This window comes from Chelon labrosus, assembly GCF_963514085.1.
Source record: "Chelon labrosus genome assembly, chromosome: 22".
In the NCBI taxonomy this organism is placed as follows: domain Eukaryota; kingdom Metazoa; phylum Chordata; class Actinopteri; order Mugiliformes; family Mugilidae; genus Chelon; species Chelon labrosus.
In genome coordinates, this window is record NC_140355.1 from 14,964,281 (window position 1) to 14,991,983 (window position 27,703).

The window sequence follows — 27,703 nt, forward strand, 5'->3', positions numbered from 1 at the left end:
AAAAACTACAAGATATTTTCCCGATTGGTGCATGAGCTCAGTGTTTTGATCTCAGGGAGCTCTGGCATCTATTAGTCGTCCTCGTTTCTTCTTCTGCAGAAATTTGCGCGGCGTGAGTTTCGTTTTCCTGATGCGTCTCACCAAAACTTTGCCACAGATACAAAACGACTAAGGAATAAACTAATAGAAAAAAAAAGGAGCTTTTGGAAGAGCAGCAGCGTCTGTCCTTCAAAATGAGCGACGACACGGACAACCCTCCCGAGAGGGAGATGAGGGTATGCTCGGTTATCCACAGGTTATGTTGACAGGTTAGCTAGCATGTGTGTAGAGTACTGCGCCAATTCATTTTTAACGGTTTTGCTAGCTTAGCTCCCATGCTAGCGTGGCCATGTGTAGGTTTTCTGCTCAGTAAACCCACCAAACTGTTTACCGAACCATCCCAACAACGTGAAGAACAAGTTAAAGACTTGAGCAACAGTGTGAAATTATTACAAGAAAAAAACAGCTGCGTCAATTTAAATCTACACTGTTAGCAGCTACTCGTGCTAGCATGGTAGCTATTAGCGTGTTTATGTGCGCTCGAGAGTTGTTTAGACTGATGCTAGGTGAACTGACAACCGTGATTTTGTGAAATAAAGTCACCTGATATGTGTTTGTCTTTTTGTTTTTGCCTTAACATTACGTAAAGTCTTAGCATCTTTAGTCAACGCGACGTAACGTGACGCGTGTTGGATATAGTAGCTGCTTGTGATATTGCAAAGTTTAAAGGAGCCATATATGTTTTACAGTAAATGGGTTATATTGCCATTTTATATTTGTATGAGATAAGTAGCTGTGGGATTATGTTGTTAAGCACATCTACCCTTTATTGTCATTGCAGATCTGCAGCCACATAACTGTTTACCGCCCATAACTAGCAATAAAACAATAATGCTTGTTTTTCACTTTTAGGATTTTCAGTTTCGCCAGATGAAGAAAACAAGAGTCTTTGAGTCTGCTGAAGATTTGCCAAAAGACAGATCCAGTCTGCTCACCATCTCGAACAAATTTGGTTTAACTTTCGTGGGACTTGACAGAACATTCAAAGTTTACTTCACTCAACATGTCATGGGTGCCGATAAAGCTGATGGCAACCCCAATGAAATAGGTACGAAAGCAGCCTTTTTATTATTTATCCTTCCAGTGTTCCACTACATTGTCATACAATTGGCCGCTAATAATAAATTAAATCTTTCTCTTAATTTTCACTTCTTAGTCGAAGGGATACCTGCACTGGCTGAAGTGACTGTGGACCTGGCTCTGCACCACTTGGCTCTCAGCTGTGATGAACTTACTTTGTCAGTATGTGGCACGTCTGCGGATGCGACTTTGTCCCTCACGTTCTATGACGTCCGCACCTTCATGAACAAGGTAACTATTTTCGGTCCGCCTTTTCGCGTTCTGCCAGGGTCACTGCAAAGCATACAACTTAAATTTAATAGTTCTGCTGCAGCGTGATCGTGGTCTGTCTCTGGATCGCCACAGTCATCCAGTAAATAATTGGATGCATATTTCTGGTCTTTCTGGTTTTACTTCTGAGCAGCGTCCACAGGGAAATTACTGATCTGTTCTCATGACACAGCTCGTTCGGAACACGAAATTGCTGACAGAAACAAATCTTGGAGTGGAATAATTTGTACTCATTTGTGTAAACCTAATTTGACTTTAAATTTTGACATTTATAAACAAGTTAAACTATCAGAATGTAAAACATTTTTCAGAGATTAAAGCGAGATTCCAAGATTCCCAATTTCAACTGACTGCTTCGTTCTGTATCTCAAATGTCCTTGTATTTGCCAGTTTAAGTGATTATCCTTTGACTATTGTTTTGCGTCCTTTTGCTTTTCCAGACAAGACCACAGAAGCTCCCTTTCGCGTCCCTGCAGCCGCCTGTACCCCCCGGCACTTCAGTGCAGGACCTGAAGTGGAACCCTGTTATTGCGCCCATGTTGGCCGCCTGTTTGTCCGACGGCCGTATGATGATTTTGGATGTTGCAGATGGCGTCAAAGTGCAAGCCCAGCTGCCTCCTTCGAGCGGCATCACGTGCAGTGAGTGAGACTCTTGACGTCCTTGCATGCCTGCACTTCGCGTCTCTTATGAGTCTCAGTTGTATTTAATGAACTTTGTTTCACGCAGTTGGCTGGAGTCCGAAAGGAAAGCAAGTCGCTGCGGGAAAAATGAATGCCACAGTCAGCCAGTATACACCAGTAAGTGAACCTAATGCACTATATAATTAAAAATAAAATGCTTAGTCGTCTTTGAAAGCTGCAGTGAAATATTTTCTCTTGTTAAAAGGCTCTAGAAGAAAAGAAAGTTATCTCATGTCCACACTTCTACACTTCTGACGAGCCTGTCAAAGGTAAGACAGCAGCTTCTGTATTTATAAAAATGCGCATTCTGCAGTACTGTATATCCACAAAGCTAAAGCTAAAACAAAGGCAACTGCACATTTTTGTCACTCATCCAAGTATCCTCTTCTTAGAAAAACCAATAAAACCCAACAAGTCCGGTCTCCTTTGCTTTAGCTTTGTTATTGAATGTAATAACCTTGATTACTGAGAGTCTTTATAGGCATATTCTACCGTCAAAACTGTTCACATTTCATCTCTGCCTCTCCTTTCCTCTCACAGCTCTGGATGTGCTGTGGCTGAAAACGTTAGTGTTCGCAGTTGTATATGCAGCTGCAGACGGGTCTCTTGAGACCCCTCCCGAGTTGGTGCTGATCTCCCTTCCCGTGAGTACCACAAACATCAGCAGTCTGCTTAATTCACCTAATCACATGTGGATTTTTATCAGGTTGCACTCATTCTGTCTTCTACAGCAAATGATGAAACGGCGTGCACTAGATGCTCTGCCAGGTTGCGTGCTCTAGCTTTGAAGACCAAATTATGTCTGCGCAGTTACACAGAGGCTCTGACTGCACCTGTTGTGCACCTGGTTTTTGAACCTGATGCTTTGTGTAAATGACCATCAAACCGTTTAAAGCTTTTGTTGGTTGTGCCGTGGAGGTACTTTGTTCACGATTTATCGTATAGACAAACATTTTTGTCACAGGGCTTCACAGTCTTTATCTTTGGAACACAAACTCATATAAGGAAGACATCCCCTTAAAAGTCATTTTAACAAGAAAAAGAAGTGCAGAGTATAAAATGTTAAGGCGCACTGGGATGTCAGAGGTTATATGTATACAATATTGTATTATAACTAGGGGCGTTCTTTTTCTAGTGAAATAATAAACAATGTGCATTTTATTTTTATAGAAAAAGGATGAGAAAGTGGAGACAAAGTATCTGAACTTTGGTGACGTTGTGTATGGCAGCTGCACTGAGCGACAGCACCACTTCTTCCTTAGTCACGTCGACGACTGGTAAGAATGATAACAACTTATAGACACATATGCTACCACACACGCCTAAAAGCTGTATTTTTTTATTGTTTAGATAAATGTTTTTATCTCATGTTAAATTGGTGTAAAGATTTGCTTCGCCTCTCTGGTTGTTTCGTCCAGGGACCTTGTGTTTGCGGCATCAGCAGCTTCCATCGAGGTCAGCGTCATTTCCAGACAAGACGACAAGGTATCTGATTAAGTAAAAAGGAAGATGTTGTGTGTGAAGATGTCTGAGTGTACGCTTCAAATGGGACAGTGCTTTGAATAGTTAACTAAAGCAGAGTGCTCCTGATGGGCTTAAATTTAAACGCTATTTCTTTACGTCTAAAGAGTCTACCAAGTAAAAGCACAACATGATGAATGTTTGAGCTGCTCAAAAGGACCAAGGATGGTTACATAACTGTTCTACAAAGTGCTTCTCATGCAAAAAACGGTGCTTTTCAATCATTTAGGTTAGAAAACGTGTCCCTCGTCTATCGTCTGCAAGACTTTCTTAATGACGGTTAGGACAGTTTGTAGAAGCGTTAAAGTTTTAGTGTTTTAGACTCGATTGGATTAAATCTAAAACTGATTGTATGAGGTGTTGAGACTGTGAGGATCATGTCTGATTGTTCCCCCTTTTTTTAGTTGTGGGAACTTTGGATCCTGGAAGACGCAAGTAGGGCAGAGCTTCCAGTGACTGAGACGAATGAAGACACTTTACCTCTTGGCTTGGCTATAGACTTCACCAGCCAGCAGGAGATCTACATCAGTAAGTGCATTTGACTTTACGTGTACTCCCACTCTTCACCTGTGCAAAAGTTAATTTTCCTTTAGCGAAGCCAGATCTGGAGGCGGGTTTCCAGTTAACCCAGTTTTGGAGCCCAGAATAGCTCGTCGTGGCATTTCGACCGCAAAAAGGAATTTTTTAGAGAGGAAACTATTTTTAAGCGTTGAGCAAAGGTCAGACACCTTTTGTCACACTTTAGTCAAAACTTTGTCTTGTGGGGAATTTTTACTGATGTAAACTTTGCTGGAACGCCACTAAATGCAGTTGGCTTTCTGCTACAACCTTGGTGTACGGACACACTGGTGCAGCTCAGTTTATTTAAATTAAAGTCGAGAGAATTTTGTGGTACCATTCGGTGAGGAGGACTGCTTCATGGCAGTATTATAGAATCTGTGTGTCATTAAAGTCAAGTACTTTAAACCAAACAATAGACATGTGCTATACAGTATTAAGTTGCTAATGACGTCAAATCTCAATACAAGGTTCACATAGACATATTGCACGCCCCGTTTGCAGCAGAGTTTGTATGAAATTTGTATTATCTCAGCCTGTAAACGTTTTGCAAATATATAAACTCGCCAAACTGACATCATGAGTGAAAGGAAATAAGACATAACTTGTCCAGGAAACCGGAAGACTTGCTATTATCTGGGAGGCCAGGAATCTAGGAAGAGCTATACAAAAGTCGTGCAGAGTTGGCCTTTGAATTTTCCAGTCTGACTGATCTCTCCTACCAAGTATTTCCGGCACAGATTAAACACGCCAAATAGGCTAAAAAGCTGGCATCAAGGGCCCGACTGGTGCCGACAGTACAAGACACACCACAGAAAGTAGGGCCGTCAGTCTGGTCCGTGAACGGCCCTTCCTTTTCAAATATATTCTAATGACCGCAGATTGGCAGGCCCCTCTGACACTTCATTGTCAAGGCAGACATCTATTCTACATACGCAGTGATGCATTCAAGTTGTGGATTGTGAGGGGGAAAAAATATGCAGCATTCGGAACATGAGAGAGACAGTGCTGCGTAAGAATTCACTATTTGTTTTTAATCTTGTTTATGCTGTCAAGCTGATGTTCAGTGGAAGTAATTAGTTGCCTTCTAACTTGTGATTCAGAAGAAACAATGTGCGATGCACGGAGACGCTCGTATTGATTTTAATGGGAACTTTGCATGTTAAGAGCGGGAACAAATCAGCAAAAACCGCAGAGGCACATGTGAGACTTGAGTGAGCCGCCCTGATCAGCCTCCAGCAGATGTGGACACAATGCATTTGACTGCCTGAAGTGGGCTCTGATAGCTGCCCTATCATCGCCGCAGAGGCACATTGTAATTCTCTTTTGTTCTTTGTGTGCTAAGATGTGCAAAACTTTTGCTATACTGCACCTCTGACTCCTCATAAAACTTAATTTCGGTTTCTATATTTTGTATTCGAGTTTTGTCCTTCACACTGTTTTCTTTGTTTCAGCTCCTAAACAGTTTGCCTTGAATACTCCCTCAGTGATTAGATGAAGTTGAAATCCGTCAGGTTTCTCTGTGCGTGCAGCTTTCCACTGCAGTGCTGTATTGCAGCATGTGTAAAGAATAGTGATAAGCTGCCGTCTCCGTACGCTGCTTTATCTTAACTGGCCGAGTCAGCCAGACATTCACGTAGAGCTGCTGTTGCTGTCTAGTCACATCTCTCGCCCGTTCACTCTAAGAACTCCCTCCCCGTCAGGAGAAAAAAAACCTGCAATTTGGGCAGCATTATGACATGACTGGGGTCTGATCAGAACCTTGATTCGAAGTGAGACATTAGGTAAGCAAAGCAAAGGGAGAGTAACGAGAGAGTTATCTTTGGAGAAAAATGCACTCATTAAAATGGCTCAGACAAGCTAGAGGACCATAACAAACAACAAAGCCCAGACGATCCTGTTGCAGAATGCTGATGAGGTTCACCGCGTGCCTCTCCCGTCTGTTCGCTCTCTCTTTCAACCTCTGTCTCCTTGCTTCTCGAATACCTTTCAAACTTTACCTTTATAACAGAAAAACATTAGTCGCTGCTTTTATTTTCTGCTTCTTTTGTGGTAAACCTCAGGGCTTGCCGCTTGATGGAGTGCATTGCTTGGGCTTTTCTGTGTCGGCTTGAAGCCATATTCGTGTATATATATATATATGTATGCACACTGGATATGTGTACACATTTTTCAGTGTGGGCGTATTGTTGGTTTGAAATTCTGCAGGCTGCACACAGTTCGTTGGCGTACCGTTCCAAGCGTATGTAGAAATGTGATGCAAAATCCAGGATAATGTCTTGTGGTAATTAATTAAACACGCTGAAAGAGAGCTGTTGTCTTCTCCTGGTGACGGCGTCTGTGTTCGATCGGACAATATTTCCGATTGTAATGATGCAGATTCGTTAATCCTCTCAAGCACTTGTTTGAACAACTTGTTGTTTTGCTGCCTCCATGTTCCTGTCCCTCCTGGAAACTTGTCACATCTCATTTTGGAAACATGCGCAAAAAGAAAGTGTTAATGTCACCCAGCGATAAACAATTGATTGACGTTTTGACATGGTTATTATGTGCTAAAGCTCTCCTAGTCAACAGATTATCAAAGGTTTACAAATTTCCTTTCTATTGAGCCAGTCTGTTCTGAACAAGGTTAGGTATTTTGTTCTGAATCGGCTCGTCCTGAATATTAGCGTGGTACTGGCGTCCATGTAAACGTCGCCGCATAGTTTTCAACATGAGACACACCTGCAGAGAGAACAAAGAGGAAGTCTTAAGAGTATTTTTCTGAAATGGCTAATATCCACACTGAATAAAACAACTTTTAATTTCGACGGAAAGTGGGCGTGAGGAGCTGGAAAAGGTTTCAGGCTTTGGCAAGGAGAGGATGGCAGCGGACTGTTTAACAAGTCAGGCATTTCAGGATAGTTGTCATTGTGCGTGACAACAGAGTGGCTTTTTGAGCCGAACACTGGGAACTTATGTTAACCACTGGAGGGCGGACGGAGCCAAGGTCACGGGGATAAATGGCGTGCCGACGCCGAGTCTTTGTGCTCAAATGCTCTCAACTCTTTCACGGTTAGAGTGTCAAACGGCGTTTTGTCATTGCAAACAGACCAAGCGTAGTGTGCAGTTGCTCTTCTTTTCCCTTGGGTAGCTGTAGTTGAAAGCTTAGAGCTGAGCCAGATCATTTCTCTCCGTTACTGTCCATTGTAGATTTGGTCTTAATTAACAGACTCTTTGCAGAGTTGTTTTGTTTTTAACAATAGAGCTAAAAAGATTCCCCCTGACCCCCTGAAGTTGGAAAATTAGAAGTGAAATGTTTGTTTGTGCACAAGTTTATCTTCCGTGCACATTATACTGCACATACATGATTGTATTCTACTGTACAGTGTGTGGATATTCTCTCAATTTGCTTCGTATTTGTTCTTTCCTCCTTGGTAAAGCTGATGAGAAGACTTTGCCCCCAGCGCCCATAATGCTAATGCTGTCAACTGAGGGATTACTCTGTCCGTTTGCTCTGCTCAACCTCAATCCCGGGGCTAAGCAATTGGTCTCGCCTCCAACTACTCTGACCTTAGAAGGGGAGCGGCTGCCCAAGCCAGGTAAGAAACCCAGCGAGCTGGACAGGTGTTGGAGAGGACTGATTCATATTCAAATTTATTGCATTTTACATCCAATCATTCCTTTATCCTTTTTTTTTTGCTGAATTACAGTGAAAAGTTTATTGAATGTTTTCAGTTGTTTTGGCCCCACGCAGGGAACTTTGACTAGACTCAGAGAGAGGCTCGACAACATTTGTGCAAACTGCTAAACAAAATGTGTCTGTGAGCATCTAACCGAGAACAAATTGTTGTAATCCAGTAGCTTCGATAATTAGCCACCTTTGCTCGTAAACAAAACTTGTTCAGGGTGTGATGTTGTTCAAATGTGTTTCCTGTTCACAGGTTCTTTGGCATTCCAGACACCCAAAACTGCCGCCTCCACCCCATCTATGCCAGCAACGTTCCCAAACCTTGGTCTTACTTCGTCAGCTGCTTCCAAACCTCTAGTCCCTGCTGCCTCTTCCTCCCCTGCCCCGTTCAGCTTTGTACCTACAGCACCTGCGTCATCATCCTCATCAGATTTCTCCTTCTCACTCCCGACTACTTGCGCGACCTCTGCTCCTCCGGCGTTTTCCCTGGGTGGACCCACACCTTTTGGCTCAGGATCCACAACTTTCTCTTTTGCCAAACCTCCCACGGACACTCCCTCTGCACTTTCAGCATTTTCTTTCAACTCCATGTCCATCAAACCGGCAGCAGTGGCAGCTCCAACTTCAGTTCCAGCTCCAGCTCCAGCTCCAGCTCCAACTCAAGCTCAAGCTCAAATTCAAGCTCCAGCTCCAGTTCAAGTTCAGGCTCCAGCTCAAGCTCCAGCTCCAGTTCCAACAGCTCAGAGCATTGCTGCTGCTACGCCATCTGCAGTAAAACTAAATCTAACTGACAGGTACTGAACCATTATATGTTAACGATTCTCAGTTAGATGTTGAAGTTTCCATACATTCAGATATATACAAATCTGTCTCCTCTTTCATAAGGTTTTCAGCCGTGGAGACTCCACCACCAGCTTACTCCTTTAATTCCCCCAAAGCAGTCGTCTCCAGTTCCACTAGTTTGGCCACCCCGCCACTCTCAGCTGCCAAGCCATCCGCTGTATTAAGTAAGAAAGATTATTATACCTTTTGGAAGCGATTATTATTACTTTATACTTTAATTGCTAATGGAGGGACTTATTCTAATAATGTATTTTTTTTGTCTCAGCCCCAGTGCGTCCAGTTCAAACCAGCACGCCTCCCACAGCTGTCCAGAAACCTGCGCCTGCAGCCCAGAGCCGTGTGCAAGCTCCACAGGTCCTGTCTGTTTGTTGTAAAGAAATTTCACCCATCATAAATTAACTAGGTTTCCTTCAAGGTTGAATATGTCTGTCATGTTAGACTAAAAGTATTAGTTAACAAGAACAATAGTGTCAATAAATCCAAAATGCAATGCACCACATTAGCTGATTAGCTTCCAAAATCTCAATTAGCCACTTATTTTTAAGTAAAACATTTATATAAGGAGTATAAAATAAAACCGATCACATCTACAGAACCCTGCTGTCCGTGGTTGCTACTAGCAACAGTGTTAATCTGAAATCAACTGCTAGTGACAAAAGAAAATATTTTTTTTTGATAATATTTCAGTTCACACTTCTGTATTTTTATTTTTTATTTTTTTGCCAACTATGAATAAATGTCCGTTTCTTAACACAGGCAACTGTTAGCGTGAAGGCCCTGGAGAAGCAGCTGCAGCAAAAGAAAGACTCAGATCCCATAATGGCTGGTATACTGGAGGAGGTGAGACATGGACTAACATGTGGCGGGGACCACTTTTAATTAGTGAGAGTGTGTTGTGGCCTGAACCATCAAATCAGCCGTTCTAAATTCAAAACTTTACCTAATTTAGACGGATGACATAGTTACCTAAATATATCTACATCCAGTAACTGAGAGAAAGTGTCTTTAGCTTGCTAATAGCACCTCTTTAGACTGAAGAGTAAAAGATGTGATAAAATAGAAGTTAGAATAATATATACCGAGCAGACTATAAAATGCAGCACCAGCTTTAACGGTGAATTAAATGAATAAATGACTAGTTTGACACTAGCTGCTGCAGTATTTACAATTTCTTGCCGAACTCCACACAGATAGCATTTCATGCACACCCAGTGTTGCAATTAATCTGGAAATATGTTCCCCAAGTTGATTAATAATTAAACGCGTCTTTGCCGTCAGATTGCTCACTTCCAGAAGGAGCTGGATGACCTCAAGGCTCGAAGTGCTAAAGCTGATTTTAAGGTTGGCACCAGTGAAGAGATGAAGGGGCTGAGGAAAGAGTCGGAGGACTTCCACATTTTCACCCTGGAGATAAAGGAAACTACCGAGGTGAGACCGTGGATGAAGAATTCAAAAAGTGCTTGGGCTGACCTAAAGATTCCAACCATCACATCTTCATTTAGAAGTCTTGGTCATTAATTTGGACTAGTCTAAATACTGTATTAATGAAAACATATGTCCTTGAGTCATTTTTCCAACTTTTCTTTTGGTGAAGGATCTCCAATAATCATTAGTGTTTTTTGCTTGAATGAGTTTACAACCAAAGGGCTGACAAATGCTTTCAAACACTTCTTCATCCGTGATTTACAGTCTCTACACGGGGACATTGGCACACTGAAGACCACGTTACTGGAGGGCTTTGCTGGGGCAGAAGAGGCCAGGACCCAAAGTGAGCTGAGCAAAGACCGGAATTACAGACAGCTGCTGTACAAAAAACCCCTGGATCCACGCAGCGAGGAACAGCTCAAGGTGAGGGAGAGAAACATGCTTGGCTCAAACAATGTTTGCACGAGTGGGTGACACACGTATGACATCCATATTATTTTTTCCTTTATTTAGGAGATTCGCAGACTGTACCAGTATGTGATGTTTGCCGTGGAGGATGTCAACGATGTCTTGGATGTGGAATGGGAGAAACACCTGGAGAAGAAGAAAAAGCAGAGGTGGGTGTTAAATACGATCCATAACTTCACCAGCAATATGAGAGCAAGGAAAAACATTTTGATGAACTAATTTCTCCTTCACAGACACATGGTGGTGCCTGGGCGTGAGGGTCTGTTCACGACACTGGCCAACAACCTGTACATCATCAACCAGCAGAAGAATAGACTGGACCAGATTATTAAGGAGCTCACTGCACTGCGCCTCTACAGCAAATCAGACCGACCTACTATAAACCAAAGTACTGCTTCGGCAGCACCATCTGGGTAGGAAGAAATCAAAGTATATGGAAATGTACATATATAAAAATAAATGTGTGAATGGGCAAAAATAAAATGCAAGATTTCTTTGTTTCTTATTAGAATGGAGAGTGAGCTTGAGAGTTTAAGGAGCGCACTCCTGAAAGCCAGGCTGGACAGTTCCCCACCTAAGACCAAACCCAAATCTCCAGGTAGCAATCTTTATATGTGTATTTTTTTATGTAAGAAAAATAGTAATGGATTTCATGTTTGCCCGTTACAACTTTCTAATTCTTGATGTATTTCCAGCAGTCAAGATATCGCCAGTGAAACAGTCCCAGCTGCGCAACTTCCTCTCAAAGAAACAGATGCCTCCTGTGCGCTCTACTGCACCAGGTATTCAGCAAATACAGCAGGTTTACAAGTCAAGAGTTAATTAAACAAGCCCTCGGCGTAATTCATTTTCGTACCGAGTTTCTGGTGATTTTATCTTAAACTGCAAATTCCTGCTCAGAATTCAACATTTGCATGCGAGATCCATATTGAAATCTTTAGTTTCATCCGTTCTCTTCCAGCCAACCTGTCTCGTTCCGCCTTCCTTTCACCTAAATACTACGAGGACTTGGATGATGTGAGCTCGACCTCCTCCCTGTCCCAGTCCCTGGATCCTCATCCTCCTCACTTGGAGCTGGAAGAGGAGGAACTGCAGCCGCTTTCTCTACCCATGTCTGCCATGCCCTCATCGCTGGCCACCCCTCGTCACCCCACGGTCGTGAGGACCCCCTCTATCCAACCAGGCTTCGGAGCCATCCAGTCCACCCCTTTGGCCAAGCTTCTCCCGGGACAGGGTATAGGATTTGGTCTCAGCCCTATTCCCAGCCCTGGTAAGTAAATCACAAGAGCTATTGCTATCAGAGATGTGAAGAAACATACAGTTGTTTGGCCTTCAAAGTCAATAAACTACACTGGGTGGGGAAAATTTGAGCCCCATGAATCCCGGCATTGTCATCTTGGAATATGCCCGTATCATCAGGGAAGAAAAAAATCCATTGATGGAATAACCTGGTCATTCAGTATATTCAGGTAGTCAGCTGACCTCATTCTGTGGGCAACAAAATGTTGCTGAACCTAGACCTGAGCAACTGCAGCAACCCCAGATCATAGCACTGCCCCCACAGACTTGTACAGTAGACACTAGGCATAATGGGTGCATCACTTCATCTGCCTCTCTTCTTACCCTGATGCCCCCATCACTCTGGAACAGGGTAAATCTGGACTCATCAGACCACATGACCTTCTTCCATTGCTCCAGAGTCCAATCTTTATGCTCCCTAGCAAATTGAAGCCTTTTTTTCCGGTTAGCCTCACTGATTAGTGGTTTTCTTAAGGCTACACAGCTGTTCAGTCCCAATCCCTTGAGTTCCCTTCACATTGTACGTGTGGAAATGCTCTTACTTTCGCCGATCACAATCAATCAGGATTTTTTTGTCTGACCACATTTCTTCCTCGAAGACAATGGTTCCCCAATATCCTTCCAGTTTTCATCAGTTGGGGTTAAATAACTTGTTGCCAGCTGAAAGATAATCCCCAATGCAGTAATTATCCAATTGGAGGCTCGTACCTATTTGCTTTGTTAAATCCAGGTTACTGCTTTTATTTTGGCCATGCAGTGTATATAACCATTTAAGTGCCTCTTCTAAACACTGCTGGACAGGCTTTAACATTTGCATTAACATTTCAGTTCCAACCAACAAGATCAATCTCAGTGGAGCCGAAAGCACAGCTCTTGCCACGAAGACAGTAAAGCATGGCGCTCCACCATCTGAGAGGACCATACCTGTCACCATCCCCGCCCAGCAGGCTGCAGCCACTGCCGCTCTACGCAGACAGATGGCCAATCAGAAGCCGGGTAGGAGGAACATGCCACAGTCAAATATTTATATATGTATATATTTTTTTTATCAGTCATGAAAATGTGCCCTCATATTTAGCTCGACATACGATGGAAGAAACCCTTTTAGTTATAATATGGTGTTGCCATACACCCTGTAGTTCACCAGGGGGAGACACAGACTCACAGACACAATAATATGGAAGTGACTGCTTTACTCAGTGTCAGCTAAGTCCTCCATCACATATGAGAATGATTTAAATTAATTTAAACTATGCTTTAATTACAATGAAGATCAATTTAATGTGATTACACCTGTCTTAAATTTTCTTTTATGTTGTTTGTGTTCCAGCCGGGGTCAGTACTTCGTTGACAGAATCCACCTTGAAGACAGTTCCTCAGGTGGTTAATGTCCAGGAGCTCAGAGACAAAGGGTCTCCTATGCCAGGTCCTTCCATCATGAGGTAAAACTAAAAAAATAACATCAACTAGATACGACCAGGAATTTTCTTCCATTAAGTGACTCTCCCGATATGAGCGAGTATCACTGGATGGATGTAAATTTACAAATTTACATTTAAATCTGGTTCAAGACACATGTAATGAGGCAGACATGGAAAGATCCAATATGAAGATGTTTAATTAATAAATACATTAGTTTATCTGCTTTCTATTACGCCCCATTACATGTGATGGACATTTTTTTTTAAGTTTCAGACATTGATTGTTATTAATTTTCATAATTTAGTTGTCGTATACGTTCAGTTTTTGGTACAGGTAAAAATATCTTCTTCATTTGTCTGTCTTATTCATCTTATTTATTTCCTGTCTAATATGAAACATCTCATGTTTCACATTGCTAAGGGTTAAATCATGTCTGTATTTTCTTGGCTCTATTTATGATGCAGTGTGTAGACAGTCTGTCACTATGAGTCCTCGAGGGTCTAGTGTTACTTTCATGCGTCTCTCCTCGGCATAGATTTATCAGGCCGTTGACTCCAGCTAATGTAAGCTAATGCATCCGACTGTCAGAAGCCAGCAGTATTTCAGAGCCCAGCTTCTCCCGAGCACTGCATCACATATTTTCTTCACTCATTATCATTGTTATTATTCATTATTGTATTAATTTCTCTTATTTCGCCCCTTTCATTTGGCTCTTCATTCACACTCTCTTGTTTTCCTTCTTGATGTCTCCTGCACCTTATTCTTTCTGCTTCACTGGCCTGTGCTCCAATTTTGTGCCTGATATTTCAGTCGGCCAGTCCCCCCTCTGGGCTTTTTACCAAATAAAGCGTGCTCACGATAAAAAAAAATTAGCAAGGGGAGGCATTGTGAGAGTAAGATGATTGTAAAAAAACAAGTGCATGCTCTTTCTCAGACAGACGGTAACAGTTCAAGCAATAGAGTAATCTCCTCCCAAAAAGTTCAGATTCTGTGTATGTAGGTATGCCTGCCTTCCAGAAATGCAAAACATGGTTGCAGCTGCCTAATTTTTGTTTTCCATACAGGTTTATTTTGCAATTTAGCTAAGTGCTTGTTTCATTTGTCCCATGTGAACAGTCTCTCTCTCATCTCTTGTCTTCCCCAGCTCCTCTGCAGCAGATCCAACAGCTCAGGTCTTTGCAACTCTTTCTTCCAACCAGGCCAAACGAGTGAGTATTATCTATCCGTCGCTCACCAAGCCGTCATTCAACTGTGCATGTATGAACGTATTTTCACACATTAAACATTTAAATTGTCCTGCTTTTACAGAATTAAGTAGTATGTTCATTTGCTTTTAAATACTCAAAACCAAACATGTTCCTTGTCACTATATGCCTCTTCTCATGACTTTAAAAAAACACTCACCATGTGAAAATGCACAGATTGCTGACAGTTCTGCGTTTGAAAACAGACCATAAAGAACAAGAGTGTGAAATATCCCAGGTCCCTCCCACGCTGGTGTTACAAATTGCACATGGGTGAGAGGGGAACTCCTCACACAATTCTAGCTCTTGTACAGCCCCGAGTTGAGCTTGAAGGAATGACCAAAACATAAAAACATATTGATCTCCGACCTAGTGTGTTCATACACCCTTGTTCTTTTTTGTTTTTTTTAAACATCCTTTCTTAAGATAACAGTTCACTGCATGTGAGCTGTAACCTGTAGCGAAACAGCACAATGCATATCATGCCATTTCATATAGATTTTGTGCTCTTCTGTAAAACTTTTCACTGCAGAATCCCACCCAAGGTGTCCCGAAGATTTCCGCTGAAAGTACGTCCATGCGGCCAAACTTTGTACTTGGTAAGTCGTGTCATATATGTAATATACGTGCATGTGCAAGACCTGGTCATGCATGAACAAAATTACAGTCTGGAATATTCCTGATGACCCTATATGATACGATGTGACTGTTTATTTTTTTTACTCGCGTGTTAAATTTTTCGTCCCTCAGGTCAGCAGTCCAAAACAGATCTGCCTCTGGGAAGCTCAGTGGAGCAAAACGTCAGCAAGGGATTCTCCTTCTCTTCAGGGTGAGTTAACTTACAGAAATAAGTCAAGAAGCTTTCTGAGATAAACTTCACCATGAAGACACATTGTAATAAAAAAAAAAACAACATTTGTCTTTACCTAAGTTCCTTTTAAATCTTAAATCTTGATGAATCCTATCAAGTGGAACTTGGGGCAGCTTGCAGCCTTCCGTCATCATAAATCTTTGCTTGACTGCGTGTCACACTGGAGCAGTGGTTGGTTCTTTACTGAAAGAGTGTGGCTGATTTTTAGTTCAGCCCGCACCTCTTAATCTGATTGCGCAGGTGGAGAAAGTGTGGTCGTAGGGGAGTAATTATCTACTGCTGTGGTTCAACAGATACTTTAGCAATTTGAACAAATCACTCTCAAAATGATAACCTAAGTCTCTCTCTAAAACATTACTAGAAGCTGGAGATGTCCTCACAGCATCCTAACTAAAATGGTTGCTTTTGCAGGTCGCCAGGTTTCAGTTTTACTTCAGTTCCACAAGGAGCGGGAATATCGCAAGGTAAAAACAATACAGCCTATTTGACTTGAAGATAGTTGTAGAATAATGTCAAATGAACATGCACTCATTATTTCTGTTTTTTTTTTTTTTTCTGGTGTGTGTCACACACAGTGAAAGATAAATTCTCCTTTGGTGGAAATGGCAAGATGGTGTTTGGCCAGACTGCAGAGGAACCATTCTCCCTCGCCCCAAAGTCTGGCTCCCCTGGTCTTGGCACTGGGTCTCCCACATTGGCTCTAAACACATCAGGTGAAGCAGCCAAACACACCTCCACCCCAAGTGCTCTGAAGACGGAGTCTCAGCCACCAAAGACGATCGGAGGAGAGACTCTGGGATGTTTTTCTGGACTGCGTGTGGGGCAAGGAGAAGAAGCTAAAGATTCCTCCACCAAACCCGCATTTACCTTTGGGGACGCTGGACTTGGCATTGGCAAAGGAGCATCTCAGTTTAGCTTCGGTGCAGGTCTTCAAAAGTCTGCAGATGATACGGCTGCAGACTTGTCCAAAGGGGCAGCGTCAGGCAGTTTGTTCAAGCCTCCTGAATCGAATACCAAGCCAGCCTTCTCTGTCCCCCAGTCTGGCCCAGCTGCCTCAGCTTTGCCTACGTCTTTCAGCAGTCTTCTTACAGCTTCTTCAGATTCATCCGAGGAGCCAAAAGTTCCATCACAACCTTCAGAACCCACACCGCCACCTGAAAAAGAAACTACCACTGACCCTGCACTTGGGAGCACCAGTCATCCTTTACCTGTACCTGCATCTCAGCCTGGAACAGAGTCGGTCACCACAGAAATCACAGCAACGACACCAACACCCGCTGCCCCAGCACCTGCACTTCCTTTGACCACAACTGCCCCAGCCTCAGACCCTACTTCAACCTTTCCCGCACCAACTGAAGCAACCCCACCACCACCACCCAGTGCCACATCCACAATAGAAACTAACCCAGACCCATCTACCGGTGTTCCTGTGCCCACTTCAGCTGCTGCCACCACAGCGATGGGTTTCCAGGTAGCTCCGGCTGCATTCCAGGCGCACAATTCTGACAAACCAGGCTCCATTTTTACTTCTCCTGCAACAACAGACAGCAGTTCTCTTTTTATCACGCCAGTTATCAACACAGCTGCTCCAGCAGCCACCACTCCCACCCCGACTACTGTTAACAGTGCCCCGACTGCTGCCAACACTGTCTTTGGGCAACCTGCTGCCCCTCCAGCTTCCTCTGCCCCTCCAGCTTCCTCTGCCCCTCCAGCTTCCTCGGCCCCTCCAGCCTCCTCCGCCCCTCCAGCCTCCTCCGCCCCTCCAGCCTCCTCTGCCCCTCCAGCTTCCTCAGCCCCTCCAGCTTCCACTGCCCCTCCAGGTTCCTCAGCCCCGGCTTCCACTGGATTTGGCTCGACTGGGTTTGGCACAACACCTGGAACAGGTTTTGGCAAATCTGTGTTTGGCCAGGTGAGCGGATTTGGCCAGCCTGCCAGCAACACTGGAACATCTGGTGGCTTTTCTTTTGGCCAGTCTGCGTTTGGAGCAAGCTCTAGTAGTTCGACTACTGGTGGTCTTTTTGGTGCTCCCACTGCGAGCAACGCAAGTTCCTTCTCTTTTGGCCCGAGCCCCGCTAATACAGCCAGCAGCACTGGCTCAGGTCTATTTGGACAGAGTACTACCCCGGCATTTGGCCAGAGCTCTGGATTTGGGCAAGGATCTTTGTTCGGGAGTAACACCACCACGTCCTCGTCTTCAGGATTCGGCTTTGGACAGCCCTCAGGTGAGTTTCTCTATCTTGGATATATGATCAGAATCTAAATATTTACTTTGCAAAATGTTCTTTTTGTCAAATATTATAAAATATTATAAAAATAACAAGATATACAAAGTGATGTGATAATCACTACTCACACCTACATTGTGAAATCCTCATCTAATGTGGCTGACCTGTACACGTTCTGGTGGTCGAAACCAAACATGGCAATTCTGTTTGGTTGGAGGGAGTTGTCCCCTTCCCAGAGATTCTCTAAATTCCCAAAGCAGTATGGGAATACCGGCGGTGCTGTGGACAGCTGATGTCAGTGAATGAGCTCAGCAGTTAGTCACAGCTTGTCATTCCTGTCTGCAGACTTTATGGAGAGTCCCAAGTTTCTAGAGTTGGCCTGCTTTGTTTTATGACATTGGAGAAAGATGTGAAGAGATATAGTGTTGTGGAATTATTTTGCTTGTTGTTATTATCACAGGTTTTGGATGCTCCTCTGCCACCCCTGTGTTTGGCCAACAGTCTAACAGTGGGAGTGTGTTCGGACAGGTATCATCCACTCTTTGATTCATAATGCATCCTAACGATGGTATTACTTTAAAACTCAAAAATGTTCTTTATAGGGCAAATGATAAAATTAACTTTTCCTCTCAGCAGCAGCAGCAGTCGTCATCCGGTGGAAGTCTGTTTGGTTCAAGTTCAGCCAATACAGCAGGCCAGACCTCTGGTGGAGGTTTCTTCAGCGGCCTTGGAGGCAAGCCAAGCGAGGACGCTGCCAACAAGAACCCATTCGGTGCCGCCGGCTCAACTGGAGGTTTTGGGCAGCCTGCTCAGCCAGGTAGGCTAACACAGTCTATACATGCGAGAGAAAAATGCAGATCAATTAGCTCAGTTTGACTAAAGTTGAATGTGTCTGTGTATTTCTTCTCTAGTTACCAACAGCCTCTTTGGGAATAGTGGTGCCAAGGCCTTTGGTTTTGGGCAGTCCTCGTTTGGGGAGCAAAAACCAAGTGGCACCTTCAGCACTGGTGGAGGGAGTGTAGCATCCCAGGGCTTTGGCTCCTTCTCTACGCCTGCGAAACAAGGTACAGCTTGGTTTTTGTTCTTTAATCCTTAACATCTCCTTCCTGATGTGCTTTTACCCACTACGAACGTGTGTAATTGCATGCATACATTGTCCTGATGGTGCTTGTATTAGTGACTTTGATCATCTCTGTTCTGTCATATTTTTCCAGGGCTGGTTTAAGGGCTCTGGCTTAGTGGTGTGTGATGCTCAGTGATAGTAGGACAGCTGTGATAGAAACCCTGTGCACCCATACATAATCCCATTTCCCTCAGCGCCCGACTCTTGACATTGCTCTCTCCTTTATCACTGAAACTACAGCAGATTCCCTTATCTTCTTGCCCCAGCAGAGCAGAACGTGGCATAGTCAGATGCTCCATCATTACCTGCCAAAATATTGCTGATGCAATGCTTCTATGCTTCTTCTCAACTTTACTCAGTACAGTCTACAACGACTGTAAGATTTGTCAAATTTCTTCTGATAAAAGAGATGTTTTATATACAGGTTATCGTTTCTGTTTCTCAGTAGATTGAAATGATGAGCCAAAACATTGTGAACACTCCAGTGAAGCAAATACTCATTAGCAGCTCATCTCTGAATACAGTCACGCACTGGTTTGTCCTTATTGATTCGTTATTCAGTGTTTGTGAACAGGAGTCACTGTTTGTCGGTAAACATCACCCAATCATCCATGTGCGTTGGTGTCAAGCCATGTTGTTGGATTTGTTAGGATTGTGCTGCCTTAAAATTGCTTTGCTTTGCCGAGAATAGGACTGATTGACATGTTTGGCATTGAGTTTATATTTATGTCAGTGAGACGGTCATAAGATGTGTCAGGCATGCTTTTAATCTTACATAATTATCCCAGCAAACTGGGGCACTATAGAGGAAGGAAAGGGTTATAGTGGAAAAGGCAGAAGGATTGCTTAGAGCTTGATAGCCTGCATGAACTTCCACCACCCACAAATTATTATGGAGGAAGTCACTTTGTTGGGAGTTTATTATGCTCCAGGCCAATCAAATCGTTGGGGCAGGCTTTATGCGGAGATAGACAGAAGAGTAACATCAGCATAGTCATACATGTAGTCTAAGTGCCGTTGAGTTGGTTTTGTTTACAACACAGTGGATCTGATTGGTTTAAGGACTGTCTCGGAATGTGGTTGAAACACAGCCCATAATGAAATCCAAATGGCATATTACCAGACGTACATTGTACTGCACTGTGTTGCTGAAAAGTGTTAAACATTGACCATCTTGTGATAATGCAATGTTCTGCTGGGACACCTTTGGACCTGGCATTCATGTGGATGTTACTTAGACATGTAGCACCCACCTAGACCAGACTAGGCACCCCCGCCCCATAGCAATGACACTCCTTGATGGCAGCAGCCACCCCCAGCAGGATGCAACCTAACACACACACAAAAATGGTTTAGGAACAACTCAAAAAACATAAAAAACAGCACAAGGTGTTGACTTGGCATCCAAATTCACTAGATCCCAAACTGATCAAGTATTTGTAGGATGATACACAGAGGCCACTCCCCTCAACCCAGAGGACCCAAAGGCCCCCACCAGAGGTTGCGCTAGACTTTTTCGTTGTCTGTCATTTTGACTGACAGGGTCATAAAAATCCCGTCATAATGTATTTTTACCCGTCACTTTAATTTTTTTTTAAATGATAATAATGCAATTCAGTAGCATTTAATTGAAATTTCATTAACTTTAAATAGTCTTTCAGTATTGACAGTATTGACTTTAGGGAGAAAAAAAAAAAGTTTGGGCTGCCGACACGTCTTGTCCGTACTCAGACCGGGACTGCTAGCGCTAACAGCTCTTAGATGGCACCGTGGGGTTGAAGTGCTTTGGTGGTGTGCAAACTCTTTTATTTTGCACAATTTGCGTAAAAACTCATCAGTCCTAGCAACGTGCTTTCATTCGATTCCTCCATTTTGGTAGCCGTTAGCCACATAGACATAGATATATATTCATCTATGGTTAGCCGAGCTCTGACGTGTGCATCGTGTGTAATCGGTGTACAAGGAAATCATGCACTGATAAAAAAAAGTTCCGCGATGTTTGGAATGCAAACTGCAATTAGAGACAAGAGCCAATTAATAAGCTCACACGCCACCAAGTGGTCAGGGGTGTGAATTCCGTCATAGAACAAAAACGGTCAATGACGGAAAATATTCGGTGAACGCAACCCTGGCCCCCACTAACAACATTCTGTTACCAGACACCACAGGACACTCTCAGAAGGCCCATGTCCATTCTCTGATGAGTCACAACTGTTTTTTAGGCACAAGGGAGACCTGCACAGTATTAGGAAGGTGGTTATAATGTTCTGCCTGATCGGTGTGCATCAACCTATTGTAGATTCATTGTACAGTATGTCAGGTATGGTCTGGTGCAAGTTCTATTCAGGGTAAATGTAAGGACCAAGAACCCATTAACACCGTTAATGGATGCATTGATTTTAAGATAGAATTTGAGTCCCTTTCTCTGCATATTTTGCCATTTTCTGTTGTTAATTCGCAGCTGCAGCTGCCATCCAAGCAATTCCTCAGCTCTGCTGGGATATTGGTACCGCTCAGCACACTAATGCCCTATCACTGCCCTATGTAAGGGGAATGTAATCTTGTTACATTAGCTCAATCAATTATTTACTGGGGCGTGCTGCTAGCCAGGCTGTAATTTCAGCACGCCCTTTCTCTCCCCTGCCGATCTGAGGCTTTGAATTGGTGTGAAGTATTCACCCTGCCTGTAAGCTGTCACATTGTGCCGTGCCAAAGAAGTAATGTGCTGGACACGACAAGACATGCACCCAAGTGATAGGCGGGTATTTACTTGTGAGATAAAACATGGTGTTTATTGAAATTTAGTTACAAATACAAATTATTTTGCTTGGGTAGTGTTATCCTTGACTAAGACTACATGTAGAAGGTGTATACGGTGAAATTAGGTACTTTTCTCTGTTTGCCATAAAAGCATTTCCTGAGAAAAATACCATCCAGTATGCAAATATGTGAATGCCACAGAAACAGCATTATGACTCACTTTTTGTCTCTTCTTTAAAAACATTTCCACGTAAATTAACTCCCTGCTTATGTTCCACTGTGTTTCGTTGCAAATATTTTTGTTTTTTTTTATATATATATTTTATTTTCCTTCAGGTGGTTTTGGCAGTGCTCCAGCGTTCGGGAGTCCCCCTTCTTTTGGTAGTTCCCCGGCATTTGGTGCAGCAGCATCGTTTGGCTCGAGCCCTTCTTTCAGCAACCCCATGGGCTCCTCAGCCGGGAAGGTGTTTGGAGAGGGGACGGCGGCTGCCAGCATGGGAGGATTTGGGTAAGAAGCTTTATGAGTTGTGCAAAAAATACAAAAATATTTTGCACAATAATTGAGTAATCAATTAATGGTTGTTTTATAGTAGCTTACAGGAAGCCAGTATTCTTCTTTTTCTTCTTAATTGTAGTTGTTTGTCTTGATAACAGTGGTAACTGGGTTATAGACTAATACATCTGGACTCTCTTGGCAATAAATCTTTTTTTAAATCTGTTATTTAATGGTTTCAGTCAAAGCCTTCTGCAAATATTTTACGTGGCATGACCTCTCGATTAACAGCGTAACACATTAGACCATTAGACTTTATGTTTTTTGGTCATCACAGTGTTGCAGATAGAATTTGAAAATGTCACCGTCACCAGGCTATTTGTGCAATAGAGAGGGGGCGGGGGGGGCGGGCAGCAGGATTTTTGCCTGCAGCATGGAGCGGCTTTTTTGGAAATCGGAACATCTGTGTGCTCACAAGCATAACACATGAAGCAAGTGAAGTACTTTCCGTACCGTTAAACACGCTGTTAATATTATATTTTTGAGATGAAATAGGCTATGTCTGTGAAGGTTCTCAGTCATCCAGGTCATGGTATATCCAAAAAGCGTTTTAAAAAAGGCAACTGGCAACTTGTAGAGTTTTTGAGAAGACGTACCACCACTCATCCGAGTAGCTTCTTCAGTTCTACGGGACTGGTGGGAGGTTTGAGGTTTAAATAGGAACATCTGTGGGTATAACCCATCAGAAACTTGCTTGACTTGTTTCTGGCCACGCAGCTAATTTCCACTGACAGCTAGATACTTACCTGTCGTTGAGGGGAGGACTGTCTTCTCAAAAAGTTGCGTTTTTTAAATCGCTTTTTGGATATGAAATAGACTAGTGTTGAGACCTTGCATATAGAGTTAAATGAGGCGAGATTGGAGTCTGTCATCCTAGATGCACATTTGAACCTTCTAATAATATGAGATTCCCTCAGTTTTGATGTAATTAGTTGCAGCTCCACTGACATTTTACCTCTAAATGTAACAGAAAAGAACTGAATAGAACATTTATCCTCCTCCTTGTCACTTCCGCTCTTGTGATTTTGTCAGCTTGATTAATCTTTTGTGTGGCCCACCGTGCGCATGTTTTCCAATACCAATGAGAATGGCTACGAGCCCAAAACTATGGCTCTGTGTGTGTGTGTGTGTGTGTGTGTGCAGGGCTAGATTATTATTCCCCTCAGATAATCTGACTCTGGGGTCATGGTGCCTGCAGATTAAACTGGCATGCTCTCTCTGTCACTTTCTCTCTCTCCCTGTTTTGCTTGTAGTCTCTTTTCTCTCTCTTGTGAGTCAGTGGGCATGGGTCCTCTCGAAGGGATTAAGACTTAAATCCCAGTCTCTCGCACAAAAAAACAACAACACACACATACCTACGTCTTCTGCCTTGCTTGCATTTTAACTTGGAACGATACATAAATTGGCCGCATACGTCTGTTGTTGTATGTCTCTTTTTTTCTTTTTGTCATTTTTATCTAAAGCTTTTTCATTATTTCACACGTTTTCACGTTTTTGGTTTTGCCATGTCACAGCCTCTGTATCTGCCTCCGTTTCCAGATTTGCCTCACCCCCCAGTGCCCCGTCCTTTGGCGCTCTAGCCAATCAGAGCGCGCCATCATTCGGGAATCTAGCCCAGCAGGGCCCTGGATTTGGAAGTCAGCCCAGCAGCTTCTCTGGCTTTGGACAACAGCCACAGACAGGAGGTGAGACTACTACTTTACTGTTGTTGTTTTTTTTTTTGCCCTCAGCGTCTTCAGTCACCCTCTAGCCTACTAACATTTAGTTAAATGTTGGCAGCACAGACAGTGGAGTGGAGGGAGTTAACTGTTAATTCAGCCGGCATCGGTACATCTTCTGCTGTATGTTTTTTGACGTTTATAAGTGGTGATCTTTGAAAGCTTAAAAATAGGCAGAGGCAGATTCAGAAAACTTTATATGGGTGCATAAATGATGCCATAAATGTATTTTGTGCATTGCGATCAATATAAATGAAATAAAAATTCACAAAAACAATAGCCAAATTATCTCCTACCAACTTTTTAATTTCTCTGATTGTGCTTGTCAGTATAGAAACAAATGACGTCAGTTCCAAGTTAGGAGTTGGAACAAAACAGTGTAGAGACAGCGATCATCCCTATCAGATGGCACCAGAAACAAGGCCTTGTTATTAGCTAGTGGCAAATGTTCACTCTTAAGGTTTTGTTGGTCCAGTCACCCAGCTTAATACTTTGTTCCACTTTTCTAGGGTTCTCCGGAGGCACTTTTGGGTCGACAAATCAGTAAGTGTGTTCTTTTTCGCATTTTGGCTGTGAATGAACTGATGAGATGACAGACCTCATCTTACCTAATTTATTACCTCCTCTTCATATTTTCTCATCTCTTGCTTCAGTCGCCTTTTTGCTTTATTACAGTAAATATTATTTGTTTGCCCTTCAAATGTGCGTTGGTATCGTTCATCCTTCTCACCTCTGATGGGAAGTTGCGATCCCTCAAATGGATGGCACATGATTTTAATGTTTGAGTAGCACTTTCTTACTATTTACTCTCATACAGGGACTGTGTATGTCCCTTTCTGTCTGTCGCCCTTCTCTCTATTTCCTACGCTGCTTTTCCCTTCATTTGCTGCTGCGTGTCACATGGGAGCCAGTGTTCCCCGGGGTGTGTTCCACTGGAATGCACTCTGAAGTGTGCAGGAGTGTGTGGAGACGAGGCTTAGCCCACTGGACACATCCACATTCTGTTAATAATCCTTCTCTCTCATTATTATTTTTTTGCTTTTCTTGTGTGTCTCCCTTTGCTTTTTTTTTTATGAATTTGGTGCCACAACATATTGCTTATTTGCTCACATACGTACAAAACAAGCATTAAACACCACAAGTATACGTGGGGAGAAATTCCAGAAACAGAAGGTGCTATTTTGCTTAGTTGAATTCTACTAAAACGTATGAAACTCACAGAATACGTTTTTAAAAAAAGCTCAGTTTCACTCAATAAAAGTCCCCACTTCGATACAGTGTCATGCATTTAGGGCTGCAACGACCCGTCAACAGACTCGATCACGTCGGTATACTTGGAAAGCGTTGAGGCGTCGCAGTTATACCAGCTCCCACTACCGGGCATGGTAATTTAAAAAAAAAAAAAAAAAAAAAAGACTATCAAATAAAGTAGAATCGTCAAAAATGTGGGAACTCTTTAAACAGAGACCCAATAAAGCGGACGCTTGAAATGTACAAATGAAATGGCCTAACACGGTAGCACAACAGCATCTCGACAAAGAACATCCCCGACTTTCCAACCACAAAAGAACGAGACGGCAGCGTAAGTATTTGGACCAGTACAGTGAGTTTTATCTGATTCTTAGAAGGTGTGCCTGGGAGTCACCGTTGTGTCCTGATCTGTTGTGTTTCAGACTATAACTCAACGAATACTCCCCGAGAGCTAATGACTACCATGGCAACGCTGCCCTCCAGCGAACTTGCAATTTTGTTTATGCACATATAGACTTATAAAACCATACAACGAGGATTTGCATTACACTCTGAGTGGGTGTAAGCAACCTTTTGCAGATGCATAATAATACAGGTGCGTTTTCACCTACAGTCTGCACAAGCTATTGAATTAAAATCATGTCTATAATAGCGGAATAACGCAAACAACACGTTTCCTAATTAAAGGGGAACTACTGTTTTTTACAACCTGGACCTTATTTCTGGCATAAAATACAATCGTTTACTCACCTATATAACGTTTGTGTAATTCGTATTCCTTCGGGAGATAATTAGATCAGCATATATCCATGTAGTGGGAGTGACTGGGGCACCGAAACGCAGCCTCTAAATAACACATTATCTGCTGCGGAACTCATTCATTTCACCAATATTTTGTTATCGTACGCTAGTGCAATTCCCCGTTGAGTCTGGAGTTACCTGTTATCATCATCCGGGGTCTGTAGATTGACCTGCAGACCCCGGATGATGTCGTCTTTGAGCACCGCGCGCACCCGCGACGGTCGGCTTGTTTACCTGTAATTTGCTACTGCTACATCATCCAGGTCAGAAGACATCATCTGGGGTGATAATAGCTAACTCCGAACTCAACGGGGAATAGCACCAGCGTACGATAACAAAATATTGGTGAAATGAACGAGTTTCGCGGCAGATAATGTGTTATATAGGGGCTGCGTTTCGGTGCCCCAGTCACTCCCACTATATGGATATACAATGATCTAATAATCTCCCAAAGGAATACGAATTACACAAAAGTTATGGGTGAGTAAACGACCGTATTTTGTGCCAGAAATAAGGTCCAGGTTGTACAAAAACAGTAGTTCCCCTTTAAGTAATTAACACCAAATAAATCTGAACTTGTGTCATGGATAATATCGTGAAGTTTTGAAATGTTTCGTTGATTTATGGATGGATCATCTTAAAATATGCTATTATAAGAAAATGTTTGAATACTTTATTATCTGAGTTGATAGAATACAGGAAAAATGTTTGTTGGAGCCCTAAATGCATATCCCGACTGCAGTGTGTCTACAGAATATGTCAACAGTTCATCATACACACTTTCTTGTCATAAGCACCTGCAATACAACAAAGCCATATTGATGCTATATGTCTAAAAATTGTAGATAAAAAATGTCCATGGAATAATTCCTCCACAAGGATTTATAGTTCAGTAGGATATTTGTTCAGATGGTAATAGGTTTTCATTAATGACTCTGTCCCGTATGTATAATGGCACCGTGTGTGTGTGTGTGAGGGGGGCTTAGCATCTTTAATGGAATTTCTCTGCACACATTTAAGATTTTATTCTAATGATACTACTAATGCTGTGTTTTCAAGCGTTAAACCTCTTTCTCACTCTTTTCTTTTTGCTTTTTTTCTTCTTACAGATCAAGTCCTCAGACATTTGCCAGCTGGAGAAGCTAGTTTCATTAAACCTACAGTAGACGCCACTACTACAGTACAACCTTCAGTCAAGCATGTGCCACGCAGTGACCTCTGACATGCATTTTCTTTACAAAAACTTGGTGTAAATTACAACTTGGAGCAGCTTGTGGAGTTTACAGTGTCGCATTTACAACATTTATGTCAATTCATGTGATCTTACCATCTGCTTAGGACGCAGTGCTTCTAGTAGCAAGTGATGACATTGATAGAAGCTGCAAAAACACTAGTGGTGTGTCCAGACTCAGTTTTGTGTTACATTTTTTGTCAAAATATACACACTCGTGGGAAATGTTATTTTGAAAGTTAATTTTTACAAACATGTGCAAAACCTTACAGGTTTTAGTTTTGAGTGTTTCATTTGTTTGTTGACATTATGTGTAAGATTGGGTTCCCAGCGTCGCTCTCTAATATACTTCAGCACTGTTTTACTTTCAGTACAGCTTTTGAAGGATAAAAAAGAAATGTAGAATGTATGGAAATTAAAATAAAATAATAGTCTTTGAAGTGGGAACGAAAAATGTAAAGTTTTTTGCAATAGCTCTGCCCCATAATGTGTATTTTTACATGGAAAAATGAAAATAAATGAAACTTCTCAAACTTTTGGCTTACTCTAAATTTGTAAGATTTTGTGCTTAATGTAGCTGTGTTCAATCT

The 27,703-nt window shown here is 42.6% G+C and overlaps 1 protein-coding gene across 2 annotated transcripts; it reads left to right on the plus strand.

Moving 5' to 3' along the window:
- Positions 1 to 40: 40 nt before the first annotated feature.
- nup214 (nucleoporin 214) lies at positions 41 to 27,646 on the plus strand. Of its 2 annotated transcripts, none has more exons than XM_084572093.1 (36): positions 41 to 275; positions 952 to 1,147; positions 1,256 to 1,410; positions 1,890 to 2,088; positions 2,177 to 2,247; positions 2,336 to 2,399; positions 2,671 to 2,774; positions 3,301 to 3,407; positions 3,549 to 3,615; positions 4,056 to 4,179; positions 7,632 to 7,790; positions 8,133 to 8,673; positions 8,765 to 8,886; positions 8,988 to 9,076; positions 9,479 to 9,562; positions 10,001 to 10,150; positions 10,412 to 10,570; positions 10,661 to 10,764; positions 10,849 to 11,028; positions 11,125 to 11,213; positions 11,311 to 11,397; positions 11,577 to 11,885; positions 12,743 to 12,910; positions 13,245 to 13,356; positions 14,481 to 14,544; positions 15,113 to 15,179; positions 15,331 to 15,409; positions 15,863 to 15,915; positions 16,027 to 17,673; positions 18,137 to 18,204; positions 18,310 to 18,493; positions 18,588 to 18,740; positions 21,896 to 22,067; positions 23,652 to 23,797; positions 24,340 to 24,373; positions 26,992 to 27,646. In XM_084572093.1, the coding sequence occupies exons 1-36, from the start codon at positions 234 to 236 to the stop codon at positions 27,026 to 27,028; spliced, it is 6,186 nt and encodes a 2,061-aa protein (XP_084428219.1). In that variant the 5' UTR covers positions 41 to 233; the 3' UTR covers positions 27,029 to 27,646. The 2 variants fall into 2 exon arrangements, with proteins under 2 accessions (XP_084428219.1, XP_084428220.1); XM_084572094.1 differs by having other exon boundaries at positions 11,314 to 11,397.
- The last annotated feature ends 57 nt before the right edge of the window (positions 27,647 to 27,703 follow it).

Excerpts from the sequence above, each read along its gene's own strand:
- nup214 (XM_084572093.1), top strand. The coding sequence starts at position 234 with ATGAGCGACGACACGGACAACCCTCCCGAGAGGGAGATGAGG. Across the intron at positions 9,563-10,000 it reads TGGCTGGTATACTGGAGGAG|ATTGCTCACTTCCAGAAGGA; the intron begins GTGAGACATGGA and ends CTTTGCCGTCAG. Across the intron at positions 10,151-10,411 it reads AGATAAAGGAAACTACCGAG|TCTCTACACGGGGACATTGG; the intron begins GTGAGACCGTGG and ends CGTGATTTACAG.